General features: G+C 38.6%; 1 protein-coding gene across 1 annotated transcript in view; it reads right to left on the reverse strand.

Moving 5' to 3' along the window:
- LOC137297353 (G protein-coupled receptor kinase 3-like) overlaps positions 1 to 13,769 on the reverse strand; it is a 109,773-nt gene that overhangs the window by 25,963 nt on the left and 70,041 nt on the right. Inside the window, exon 4 of the mRNA XM_067829365.1 lies at positions 7,223 to 7,324. Within this exon, the coding sequence (XP_067685466.1) occupies positions 7,223 to 7,324 (102 nt within the window). The remainder of the gene's footprint in view (positions 1 to 7,222; positions 7,325 to 13,769) is intronic.

Raw genomic sequence — 13,769 nt, forward strand, 5'->3', positions numbered from 1 at the left:
GGAGGTGTCCTCTGTTCACATTGAGAGGTATTGCAAAGTCCCAACAAAACATGACACATGACAGTCCAGTCAGAGAGTAAGATATCACTCGAACAAATAAAGTACAAGTGATTCTTTTCTAAATGACTGGCTAACTGAGCAACATCATCTGCACATCAAGAGTTACTGTGAATTCTGAAATAATCTTGAATGACATAATAAGCATCTTAGAGAAACATGACAAAATGTGACATTTCTTTCAAGCAGAAATTATATCCAGTCTCATATTCAAAAGGCAAAATTACCAATAGCTTCAGTCCCTGTAACTTAACATTACATCACCATTGTATTTTTGTTCATTTTATTACAAAGCATCTGGTTTGTTCAACATTGTTTCTTAACAACTGATAATGTAACAATACTAACAAGTGACAATCTTTCAAGAATCGATGTGCTTGAATAATTGAAACACTCTCCCTCCTGACTCAATATTTATGCACTTGAACTCTCTGCATGTCTTGCCAACCGTATCTGCAGCACAACCACATTGCTGTGCTCAATGTCTGCTTTCTTTCTTATACAACTGATTGTTCTCTTTCCTTGAATGAAACAGGTACATACTGAAGCCAAAATGAAAAGCTGAAGATGTTCTATAGCGTCAGAGCTGAATGTTGTGCAAGAGGTATGCAGCTCCTGTTGGAAGAACTAATGTATTTCAGAGTTTTAAATTTTCCACTTTTCTCTACATCTGTGCCATTACTGCTGCTCTGTGATCAAAGTATCTTGTCACTGTTGAAGATAAGGGATGAAAATTGAGTCTGGCAGTGACAAAACTTGAAAGAAATTCTCAGTACATCCAAATTTCTTCCTTTCACCCATCTAGACATTGTGGGCGTAAGTTTCTGACAAAGTGATGTACAAATCAGAAAGAGCACATATGATCGTGAACTGTAGCCAACATACTCAAAATGTATAATCCTAAACCATCGCAACCAATTTTGGAGGGTAAACGAAGTACAAAATGTGTCCATTAGTTGCTGAAGGACCACAATTGAAGCGATCGATACAATTAACTCTCTGGGATTGATCCAAAGGTGGGGAAGTGATGCATATAGGGGGCGCTTCAACTGGGTAGCTCATCTAGACGCTCTTCCAGCCAGCTGCGTCAATAAGGCCGCAGCTTGATTAACGCGATCAGAATTACTTACAACACAATATTGACTACACTCAGATTATTCCAAAAGACTGCCTGATATTTAAACTGCTCACAAAACATTCTGAAGGAGGTTGTCGTGGATACAAGATCTTAATATGCTTAAGATGGATATAGTTCTCTCAGGTATTTGTATGCCTAAAGAATAAGAAAGACATTTGAAATTCAATTAGGAATTGTGATTTTTTTCTTTCTAATGCTTGCACAGGATTTGTGAAGAACATGATTTATCAATGATAAGGTCTTAGAGTGCTCAGTCCGACATTTGCATCAGCTAGGCTTATAAATTTTCAATTCTTATCTCCCTGAACGATATTTTTCACAATTTACATGGCTTTCCCAGCACCATGTTCTGTCGAGTGAAGGTACACAAGAGACTTCATTCAATGGCCTAATCATACAGCTTGTTCCATGGCACACATTTACAATGAAGTCATATAAGGATGCAAAACCTTTTAAAGGGCTACGTGGAGTAAGAGGGGGCTGCAAAGGATGTGGCTGCCACAAATTCACCCTGAGGTAAATTAAAACATATTTTCTTTGACTTGTTTTGACAATGTTGACTGTGTATATTCATGACCAATAGGGGGAACTATTGAGGGGACATAACAACTGCAATAGTGATAGTCTATTGCTACATACTACCGAGATAGTGATGGTCTATTGCTACATACTACTGAGATAGTGATAGTCTATTGCTACATACTACTGAGATAGTGATAGTCTATTGCTACATACTACTGAGATAGTGATGGTCTATTGCTACATACTACTGAGATAGTCATAGTCTATTGCTACATAATCACTGAGATAGTGACAGTCTATTGCGACCAACTACTGCAATACTATTGGAATAGTTTTAAGTCCTTGAATTATCTCATTTGAAGTCATTTCCCAAATGAATGCATGGTTTAAATGAAATGAGAGCAAGCTGAAGTAGTTTTAGTCTCTTTTACTAACTGACAATAAACTTGGAGCCCAGATCATGTTTGCTGAAGTGGTAACAGAGATGGGTAATTCGGAATCACAGTGAAGGAATCTGGTCCTACATGTATGTTGCACTGTACAATTAATTAACAGAAGTCAATTACTAAGTTATCATTAATCACACATACTATCGATGCATTGATAGTTTTCTGTTTCTACCATCGATTATTTGTTATCAACAACTCAACAATTGCAATGGATTGATAGTTCGATGCATCGTTACAGCCCTAATGACCAGTCAAATTTATGCAGTCAAACTAAAATTGAAGAGTGTCCACTGATGATGTAAACTTCAGGAATATTCACTCATTCACTTATCTTATACTGATATGAACTACACAAAGCATCTTTCTGAGGTCAGATCATATCTGCAGATCACATTTTCTTACTCTCCACCGGCTAACTGCCAGCATTAGAAATGTGAAATGGGTCTAATGTCGCATTTTAGATTAATATTACTTGGCTCGATTGTAGGTTTTCGGACAGCAGTTCGTGCTACAACAAGGTGGGATGTGATACACTGTTCATTTAATAATTGAGAACCGAACAGATGCTCTTCAGCGTGCAGAAAACCTTCATATAAAACTATAGCAATGTGCATGTATACATGCCATTCTGAGATGTCAATGTGTCTTCCCTTCATTACCAGGCAGGGAAGCCATCATATATTAACTATCTGAATGTCTTTTGGAATGAAGCAGCTTAGGATGAAACCTGCCTTTCAGCTCTAAAGGCTGGATCCACTAGGCTACATAGGTTCTCATGTTGATTAAACAAAGATTCACATGTGTACATTTCAATTTAGAACTCTAAACATGAACTTTCCTTTGCATCACGTCATTCCTTAACTTGTACCTCCAAATCTGGGTCCAAATACTTAGTGAGTCTGCCAACTCCAGAGTGTGTGGGCGGCAATGAGTGATGACTTTTTCTGTTATCTGTATACTGTCAGATCCCACTGCAGATAGATCAAATAACCCCACAGCTTATTTTACAACAGCTCAGATGCTTAAGAAACTTCAGACACCCAAAGACTTGAGGCACAACATGCCTATAGTTATCTGGGCAGGAAAGCATGAGGACGCTTCCAGCCATCAAGGTAGGTGGACCTGCCATGTTTGGTTCTTGTCGTGTGACATCCTGATTTGAGTGAGTGAGTTAATATTTAATGTCACATCAGCAGTATTGCAACCATATTGTGACGAGAACAATTAATTATAAAAATACAAATGAATTAGTAGCACATACATTTTAAAAACCTGTCAAAGAAGGACAGTAAAACTAACTAGAATGGCACAGAGTAGAATGTAAAACTAGTGATTAGACTTAAAACAATGCATCTATAGAGGACAATACAATATAAAAATGAGCTATAGATTGCCAACAACTGAAGGTAGATCACCATGCTAAGGACCATGGGGACTTACAATACATTAGCTTCCTGCATGTACCCTTGCTGGATTTACATCATCCCTTCAGCTGTTAGCAATTTGGACAAATCTAGCCATACAGTAAAAGAACACTTATTCTACGATTAAAAACCTGGAAAACTTAAATTTACTTAAATTGTTTTGGGACTTAAGTACCCTCTCAGGAGGACAATTATTTTACAGTACTTCAGCCCCCTTTGAGGGTACAGCCACTAATGATTTGAGCTACTAATTTAATCTTCCAATTATAAAATATTGATCTATTTACAATTTAAATAACAAATTTAGTTCCTTTAAAAATGAAATTTTTGCGAAATTAATTAAACGAGGACTAATATTGCTAAAAAGATCCTTCATAGTTCATGAATCAAAATACTGATCCCTTGTGATGGAATACTCAACACAGTCAAGCAGGATATGCTTGACTGTGATTCTTTCAACACAAGGGATACAAAACGGAGGATCCTCACCTTTAAGCAAATATTTATGTTTATATCTTGTATGGCCAATACGACATCGTGGCAAAATAACCTCTTCAAATCTGGACTGACAGCCCAAGTAGGTGTAACCAACATCCTGACATGAAAATAGTCATATTTTTTTCCTCCTGGGGGAGACAACATACAGGAACGATGAGATGAGATGTTCACTAAAGGAATAAAGACACTGATGTTCTAGTTGACACAATATACAACCCTGCTGCCTGTTAGTGTACATCAATATACCTCTGTATATGCAAATACACTCTTTCTGTATGCACAAATATACCATAGACCATTTTCTGTACACAGATACACTTGCTGGACCTGTCCATACACTGACACATACCTCTATGCAGACATTTCTGCAATGCGAAAGCCCTAAATGAAGTAACTCTTGATTTCCTGAGGTTCAGTATTTCCCATTTCCCTGGTGTACCTTTCTAATTTTCAATATATTTAGAGACTAAGTATTAGTCTGCCCTATGACTGGTATGTGCCCACGCTGGAGACGTGTTTCTGACAATTGTACAAAATATCGTAGACACCCACATCTCGATAAAATCTCACAATGTAGACCTCACAGAAAAGACAGTTCAAACACCCACTGCGTTCAGTAACAAAGCATCTGACCATCTGCCCAGGGCTAACCTCAGTATGTACAAGTTACAGCAAGACGATATTTAGACTTTCATCAGACTGTGAGGGAATGGTACATAACTACAGTATTCTACCAAAACTAAAATTAAATTTAAGCACAGCAAAAACTGGGATAATCAAAATTTGATGTCATGGATGTCTAAACTAGAATCTGGTAACAACATTCCTGCCTCCAAGTCTGCTGTTTGTCATGCTTTTTCAGGCTTGATGAGCAAGACGTAATCAGATTGTCTGGGAGCAAGAAGTAATCATATTGTCTTCTCGGAACCGCCGGTCAACACCCCAGAAGATTGGGTTCACCATCAACCAAATACTTCGCCCTTAATCTTGTCTCCTTTAAGAGCACTCTTGGTCAGCATGTCCACCACTGGGTGTCCTCTCTCCCTGAACTGTGTTCTGATATCCCCCAGACGCCCAATTTCGAAGGGAGTAACGTGTATGTATTTTGCAGCACCAATAGATTCAATAAGAAAAGCTGAGAGTGCATTAAGTATCATCAGTAGTGGTTCAGAGTTGGATCAATCAGAGAGTACTGTCATGCAAGGATGTAAAGAAGATGCATGCAAGATGGATGGCCTATTACTCCATCCCTCCATCCATCAACCACTAGTTCACCACTTCTAGTCCAAAGAATATTAAACTCATGAAGAAACCCCAGGTTTGAGTGAGTGAGTGAGTAAGTTTAGTTTCTTGCCACACTCCGCAATATCAAAGTCACCTCTTATGACAAGCAGAGTCACTAAACCCCAGGTTCAAATAGGCAGGTGGGTACAATGTGTGAGGCGAACTGCCCCCATGAAGGAAATACAGCTGAAAGTTGAATCAAACCAACCCAACTCAGTCCTAAAACTTGACATACTGATGCAGGATTTTCAAAGCCCAGGTAAGGTGTTCACAATGCATGAGTCGTGATCAGGCAAACAGGAAGTTGAATTTGAGTACATGTTACCACCAAAGGGACACAACTCCACATGGTGATTGGCACTGTCTTAAGGTGCAGTCTCAACAAGTCACTCCTTCTAAACTACAAAACTGAAATTGACTTTTGGTCATTTCTTAACAACTCTGAACAAGACAACTGGTTCCATTATAATTCATTCAAGGTGTTGCTTGACTGGGTGACAGGGTCAGGTCTACGGGATAATCAGCAAGAGTGAGTATGCCAATGGAAGATGCCCTTTCCATGCTCTATTCATGGCAATTCCAGCAATATGATGACAAGGCACCCCAGAAACAGACTTCCCACACTATGCTCATACAAAGAATGAAACCCCCACACTACCCCACCACTCCATGTTGGAAGACATCATCACAGCAGACAATCTATAGCCATATTCTAGATCATTAATTGCTGGAAAGTCACAGGAGATGCCATACAGGAGTATATAAATATTTACAGTGAGTAAGCCTTACTCTTCAGGTGAAGGGCAATGGTAATTGTTGACCTGGAGCATCAGTATCAATGATACTGTATTTCAGTATCTCTGAAAATCCCTGACAAGTACAACAAATACCAAGTGAAAGTCTCAAAGCCAAAATACTACACAACTAAGGATCAGGCTGAACCCCTGTGGCTATCACAAGACACACTTCTTCCACCAGCCCCTGATCAATGCAAATGGTGGATGGTTGTTTCTGCACGCATGGTTGCATGTCAGTACACATGTTGTCTGGAGGCCAGTCAGGTCAGCCAACTCAAGCAAGCTGTAATCACCATCACAGTTTGGCATTTCAAAACAATTCCATAGACAAATCAGTATTGCAGCAGACAGGCTATTGTCTTGATTGGAGATGTTGAGGCGATGATGACGGCAAGGCAAGGTTACAAACACTGACATATTCATATTCCTTAGACATTGATCCTTCGGGAGCATGTGCAGTTCCTTCACATGTTTTTTGTTGAAGCATATTTTAAGGTTCAAGGCCACCATGTGTCCCCAGAAAATGTGTTAAGATATGTTTAATTAACTTTAAACATGCTGGTATTTCTGTATGTTGTAGGAGTAACTCTTCATATTTGTCCATCCATCCAACAGGCCTTCAAATTTTCTTCACAGTTATTATGGAAATTCAATGCTGATTTTTGTCCCTGCTTTTCTGATCTGTATAAATCTTACAGCTGCAACCGGCAATGCTGCTTGTGTAAAGAAGAGAAAGTCTGGTTCATGGTAGAACCAACTGATCCTAATCTTAAATGACTTCAAAATGTCAGATTGCCTAGGGACTTACACTGGAACATGCACAGTAAACTTTGGTTCAAGAAAAATACAAAGGACCACAAATTTTAGTGATTTTAACTGTAGTTCACTACAGAATACAGCTTAAAGCATGTAGCCATGACAAAAATGTTTGTTATATCCATCAATTCATAACAAACATGTTGGCTATAAACATAGCTTACAACAGTTGTTCAGCTTGGACTAAACATACACAATGACATGAGACATGAGATGACAGACATTTGGTATACTTACATGTGACTGTGATAAGAGTTCCTTCATAATAAACTGGTCATAGATCTCTTTGCCGGTTTTGATTCTTTCTTCATCTGTTTCTAATTTTTCAAACCTTTTTATCTGAAATAAGAGAAAATCATAAATGAATATTTATAACAAAAACTATAGCCTTGTCAAATACACTCAGAGTGAAAGGGAGATAACTCTAATTCTCTCACACACACACACACACACACACACACACACACACACACACACACACACACACACACACACACAGAGCATTATTGAAAAACAGGTGAAGAAACCATAGTCACCTGCGCTCACAGCTCACATATTGTTTGTGTTATTTCCACAGGTTTTATTTGAATAATATTATAATTTTGATTTCACACAGTGTGTCAGGTGCAAGAGGTGCAACTCCTCAAGTCAAGACCAGATGATCCAGTGACTGATATTATGAGCATTGGTAAACTTGACAGGGATATGACAACATGCAATCAAACTAGTCACATAGCTTGGCCACCTTATCCATATAGTGCTCGATTAGGTACTCATTTTAATTCTAGGATTTCACAAGTTCTTATGTTAGGCTTTGATAGAAACCTGCTGTACATTAATTTGAATGTTGAAAGTAATTTAAAAAAGAAAAGAACAAGACTGCATTATTCGCAGACCACAAAATAATTTATTCTTTTACAAATCCTTAAGACTGTAGCTCAACGAGGGACCCCAAGAATGGGTTTCATCAAAGACTGAACCTTCGACCATTAAGACCTAAACAGACAATCTGCTGGCCTATATTGCTACCCCAAACACCATTCCAGCAACAAGATCTGACAGTTCAAAATTGGCTACTCTTTGTGGGTTTCCACACCATGAAAATAGGAGCAATGCTTCATTAACCATGGTTACATAAAGAAATGCAAGATAACTGTGATATATTACATTGTCACATGCCCTGACTACTGCAGCATCAATTCTCAAGCAGCCAAGCAACCATCATCTGAGCAGATATAATGAGCTTGGCTGTGGCTGACAGCAGGACTATCTAACTAACACAGGCCACATTGTCATTAAAGTGCCTTCACTCAAACCACCTGACCAGATATGGGCTATGGGCTCTATGATTCTAATGTAGGCAGTAATTATGCACAATTTGGTACAAAACATGCAAGTATGATGGCATGAATTCACAAAGTGAGAGGTATATTGATTCCTGGGAAAGTGTACCTCTACCGACATGAGGACTACAGGCAGCTTCTTCAGCAGTAGCAGGTCTGCTTGAAGGGACTACACTTGCATGAAGAGCTGCAGCAGGAGATTCAGACAGCTGGCATTTCTCCAAACTCTCTGCTGCTGGAGCTGGCTTGTGGTGGGTGGTCATGGTTTTATGTGTGATCATAGAGGAAGGGAGACAGACAGACAGACAGACAGACAGACGAGAGACAGAGAAAGAAAGAAAGAAAGATTGAGAGAGAGATCCAATATGTTGACAAAAGGTGAAAAAACTCATCCATATATTCTGTCAGCCCTTAAAACACAAGTTGCAGTAAGAAAGCTGGCTTGTGTTATTTGTTCAGCGAGTGTGTGAGCAAGCTTGGTTTTTGGGCATTCCACTGTTCCATCCCAACAAGCAAAAAGACAATTTAAAGGAAAAAGCTGGCATAAGTCGTTTACCATGCTGGTGAAACCCACAAGCAGAGTGATGATGCAGACAACCACACATAGATAATTTGGGCAAACCAGATTAATATCTTGAACTCAAAGTCATAATTTTCGTAACATACCAAAGGGACAGGACTACACAGGAAAGGCACCTTAACCATCAGGGCTACTCATGCCAAACCAGAAGGGACAGAACTCTGCACAGGTAAGGCACCTTGGACATCTTGGCCACTCGTGCCATATCCCCAGGGACACAATTCTGCTCAGATAAGGCACCTTAGACATCCGGGCCACATGTACCATACTTCGGCCCATAATGATGAAGGGTGGTTTTATTTCACTGCCAGATATTAATCTGCAAAGCTTCAAGGCGAGGCATCACCTTCAGCAGCTCTAGGTCACAATAAACCGCCAAAACAATGTGATTAGATTTCAGAAGGTTGAGAATAAGACATTGTCTATCATTAGTTCACTAATTCTATTCCTACTTTGATACCCCAGTAAAACAAGAATGAGGAAAATAAAGCAAGTTTGCGGCCAGTTCCTGCACTGACAAACTGTACACAGCAGATGATGGTCTCCTCCATCCAAGCCTAACGTTTACAGCCACAACATCAATGTCATCAAACTTGTGACTGGTCACAAGACCCAGTACAGATGGGTTTATTTTGGGATGGAAATGGGCCAATACAAGCTCCACAATACATCAGGAACCAGCATATTGACCAGTACCTATTATAAGGAATCTGTGTCCAGCTTAATCTTCTCCGCTATTTATTATGTAAATGATCTGATCAATAATCTCCAACTGATGGATCGCTGTACACATTCAGAGTTCAGAGTTGGTTCCATTCTTGCCCAGTCTGTATTTGAGAAAGTTAAAATGAAACATATTCCTAATTCAGGCTATTTACTGGCTTTCCTTGAACATGTAAATTCCATACTTGAAGTAGTAGTTCTCAGGCACATACCACATTCCAACTATTCATTAGATTCCCTAGCTTGTATTGCAGTTAACTGTTGAGTGTGCTGGGCTTGATGCTGCTTTGAACAGTTTGTCATCAGCTTCATATACATGCAAAGCATAGAGTTACACCAGCTAAAGATGTTTCCCACTTTGACCAATGCATAACTCAAACCAATGAACAGTAGGTTCAGTCATCATGTCAAAACATCCTAAGTTTTAACCTTGACAATTCTACAAAGGGCATTTCGATTTTACAAATTCCGAAGGTGAAATCGAGGAAATAATTATTTCCAATCTGACAATTTCATGAGCATGGACATGACTTGTGGATCCTATGTCAGAGGGCAGATCCACAATTGCTGATTAAACTGTTTCATGAGTAATATTATGTATACACAGACTATTGTGATGAAATATTGTTAATATTTACACTGACAGAGCACAAGGTTAGTTCTTTATTCATGGGCTGTTCTTAAAGCATGTTCTGAACAACTCTTTGTTTACAATCTAAGTACAATGTGCTTAAGGTTATTTCTCAAATATTTATTGATAAGTGGATATTCATTACAGAAGGTGAGCACCAAAACATGGCATTTGTTGTTACTCTACCTTGCACAACGTCAGGGAGATAAACCAATGTATAGTCAGCTCCGAGTATGTGTCTGAGTGGGGTTCCCAGGTTAGCTGTGGCCTGGTATCTCACTGAACTGACTAAAAAGAATGACACTAAAAATAATGTCTAAATTCTTCCTATTCCTATGATCTATCCAGCACCACCAGACCAGGTACGAGAGATAATGGGGAAAAGCAAAGATAGGAAGTCCAGGTAAAATAAAAACGGTCTTCCTAACCACATCAACCATAAACATCTTCAGTCAACACGGAACAGAAGGTCCACAGGTACAAATCTTAGACCATCTGCATCAGAATATGTATGACTCGTCTGAAGAAATTGCCTAGCAAATTAAGTTAAAGTGTAAGCTCATCATGACATCCCTGCCCAAAAATAGACCTGAAGTGCTGGTGCTGATGGGCTGACCCAGACGAGCACTCAGTGTCTCTGTTAAGTTAAAACGTAACACTGTGGGACTAAGATGATGTAGAACAGCAACCGTATCAAACTGAGGACTTTCCAACTGGGGGGAAAGTCAGTGAGACTAGGAGTAGACAACTCCATGAGAGCAGACGGGAATTCAAGGTGTCTGTTCACAGATCTCCCTCATTTGGCATTTCAAAGAGACGTGAGTGAGTGAGTGAGTGAGTGAGTTAGTGAGTGAGTGAGTGAGTGAGAGATATTCTAAGATGCTGCACAACCAAAGATTATCTGTACTGAAACAGGTTACTACAAAACTGCACCACCCTTAAGACAGCCCCAATGGGTATTTTCAAAACACTGAACTACGCTAAAGACAACCCCAATGGATGAATTTTCACAACACTAAAGACAACCCAAAGAGCTGATTTTTCACAAAACTGAACTACGCTAAAGACAACCCCAATGGATGATTTTTCACAAAACTGAACTACACTAAAGACAACCCAAAGAGCTGATTTTTCACAACACTGCACCAAGCTAAAGACAGCCCCAATGGATGATTTTTCACAACACTGCACCAAGCTAAAGACAGCCCCAATGGATGATTTTTCACAACACTGCACCAAGCTAAAGATAGCCCCAATGGATGATTTTTCACAACACTGCACCAAGCTAAAGACAACCCCAATGGATGATTTTTCACAAAACTGAACTACACTAAAGACAACCCAAAGAGATGATTTTTCACAACACTGAACTACGCCAAAGACAACCCCGATGGATGATTTTTCACAACACTGCACCAAGCTAAAGACAACCCCGATGGATGATTTTTCACAACACTGCACCAAGCTAAAGACAACCCCGATGGATGATTTTTCACAACACTGCACCAAGCTAAAGACAACCCCGATGGATGATTTTTCACAACACTGCACCAAGCTAAAGACAACCCCAATGGATGATTTTTCACAACACTTCACTAGCATAAACATAGGCTATTATCAGTTCAGTCCATGTTCCAATTCCTCCTGGAATTGATCCAGTGAGCTTAGTGTTTCCACTGCACCACCTCTACCAGGTGTTAGTATAACAATTCAATAGCTTCATTCTATAGCCCATAAACAAATAACTGAGCGTAGCTTTCAAGTCCAACACCACTGTGCCAATTCAGACAAACATCTAACCTAAAACTGATTAATCAATCAATAATCCTATGAACTGAATTGCTACTGATTGAAAAAATTTGTATGAAAATGCAAATCACATGTGCTTAGTATATCTAATTGTTACAACTTCAACTCTCCATACACTAAAATAGAACCATCTATCCTGAATCAGTCTCAGTGGTAGCCTGTAGTAATCAAAAACACAGATCGCATAAGCTGATATTGTCTTGGTTATATTTTCAGGTCTTGATGGCGGATTGATAGTCTGTAACTGCTTGACTTGAAGACCACTCTTTCAACACTGGGGATTAATTAAATATCTTCATTTCCCTTGAAGTAAAAATCTGAAACTCCTTCAGACAATTTTTCATGGACAGAAGGGAACGAAAGTCCTCCCACTACACTGAATTTCAATTCCTTTAATTTCAAATGAAGAGTATCAAGTTGATCTACTTGACCTCCAACCTTCTCCCTTGGTATTTGCTTGTTCACTTGAAAGTTTGACCTCAACTTGAGCTGGTTTTTAACAAAATGTAATCGTCATTCAGTTCACAGGATGTTGTCAGCTTCCATGCCATAGCAGACGTATCAAACATTGTATCCCAAAGCATGAATAGTAATCTGCCACAATGGCAATTTTTTTTAAATACCTGCATAAAACAATATTTTTTTTTTCACCCTGGGTCTTGACATTTTGGTAGCCATTAAAGAAAAGTAGCATTAATAACAGTAAAAACTCATTTTTTTTTCTCTTTCTTTTGCCTCCACTATTTCTGACTGGAAAATTAGCTGGCAGGAAATCCAAACACAACTTATCTGAAGGATATCACATGTAGTGCCTTTGCCTTCTGTAGTGGCCTCACGATAGTATCATTCTGGAAATCTACTTTCTCCAAATACAAGGGTTTCAAGGGTGCATGGAGTTTTTTCAGGTCAAAATATTAATGCTCGGTTTAAGTGCTATCCTTTCCTTCACCAGTGCCCCAACTAGCTATTTTCATCTCCATGTTAAACAGATGAAGAATAACAAATGTCCTGTTAATACACTACTGTGTGTGAGCAAGCAGTTCCTGAACCAAACCTGACATTCTGATGCCGTAATCTGAGAGTTTTATGTGATCATTTATTATTTCTTTGGCAAATCCATCTACTTTAGTCATTATAAATGTGGAATCTATTTCACAATGATTATCACAGAACTTGTTTCTCAGTATTAAGCTCTTTTTATTTGTGGTTATTATAGGACACTAATTAAATTCTGTAATTCTGAGGGATGCAATTAATCAATTCGCTCATATTTATTACTAACATAAAGACAACATTGAAAGTATCTGACAGCCTTCCTAAAAAAAGGCTTACAGAACAAATGAATTATTCATTTAGTGCCATATTAAAGAAAATTATTTTGTAAGAAAAAATTTCTCATGTAAAAGAAAGCAGAATCATCAAAGATGCTCATAACAAATTAAATTATATTTTCAGTAAAATCGCAATGATGCCACCTTTTCAGTATTCACGATGAAACTCTACTGTTTAGCAAAACATCAGTAATCATTTATTATTTGTGAGAGATTTATTTCTTCTATAACCTTTCAAGAAAATGTCCCTTTCAGTTTTCAAAATATTCTAGGAATTACTTCCACATGACTCGTTTAATAGTGCATATTGATTCATATTGAAGAATCACAACATGGCTGAAATAATACTGACCAAACTTCAAAATTT

The sequence above is a fragment of the Haliotis asinina genome, chromosome 1 (assembly GCF_037392515.1).
Source record: "Haliotis asinina isolate JCU_RB_2024 chromosome 1, JCU_Hal_asi_v2, whole genome shotgun sequence".
Classification (NCBI taxonomy): Eukaryota; Metazoa; Mollusca; class Gastropoda; order Lepetellida; family Haliotidae; genus Haliotis; species Haliotis asinina.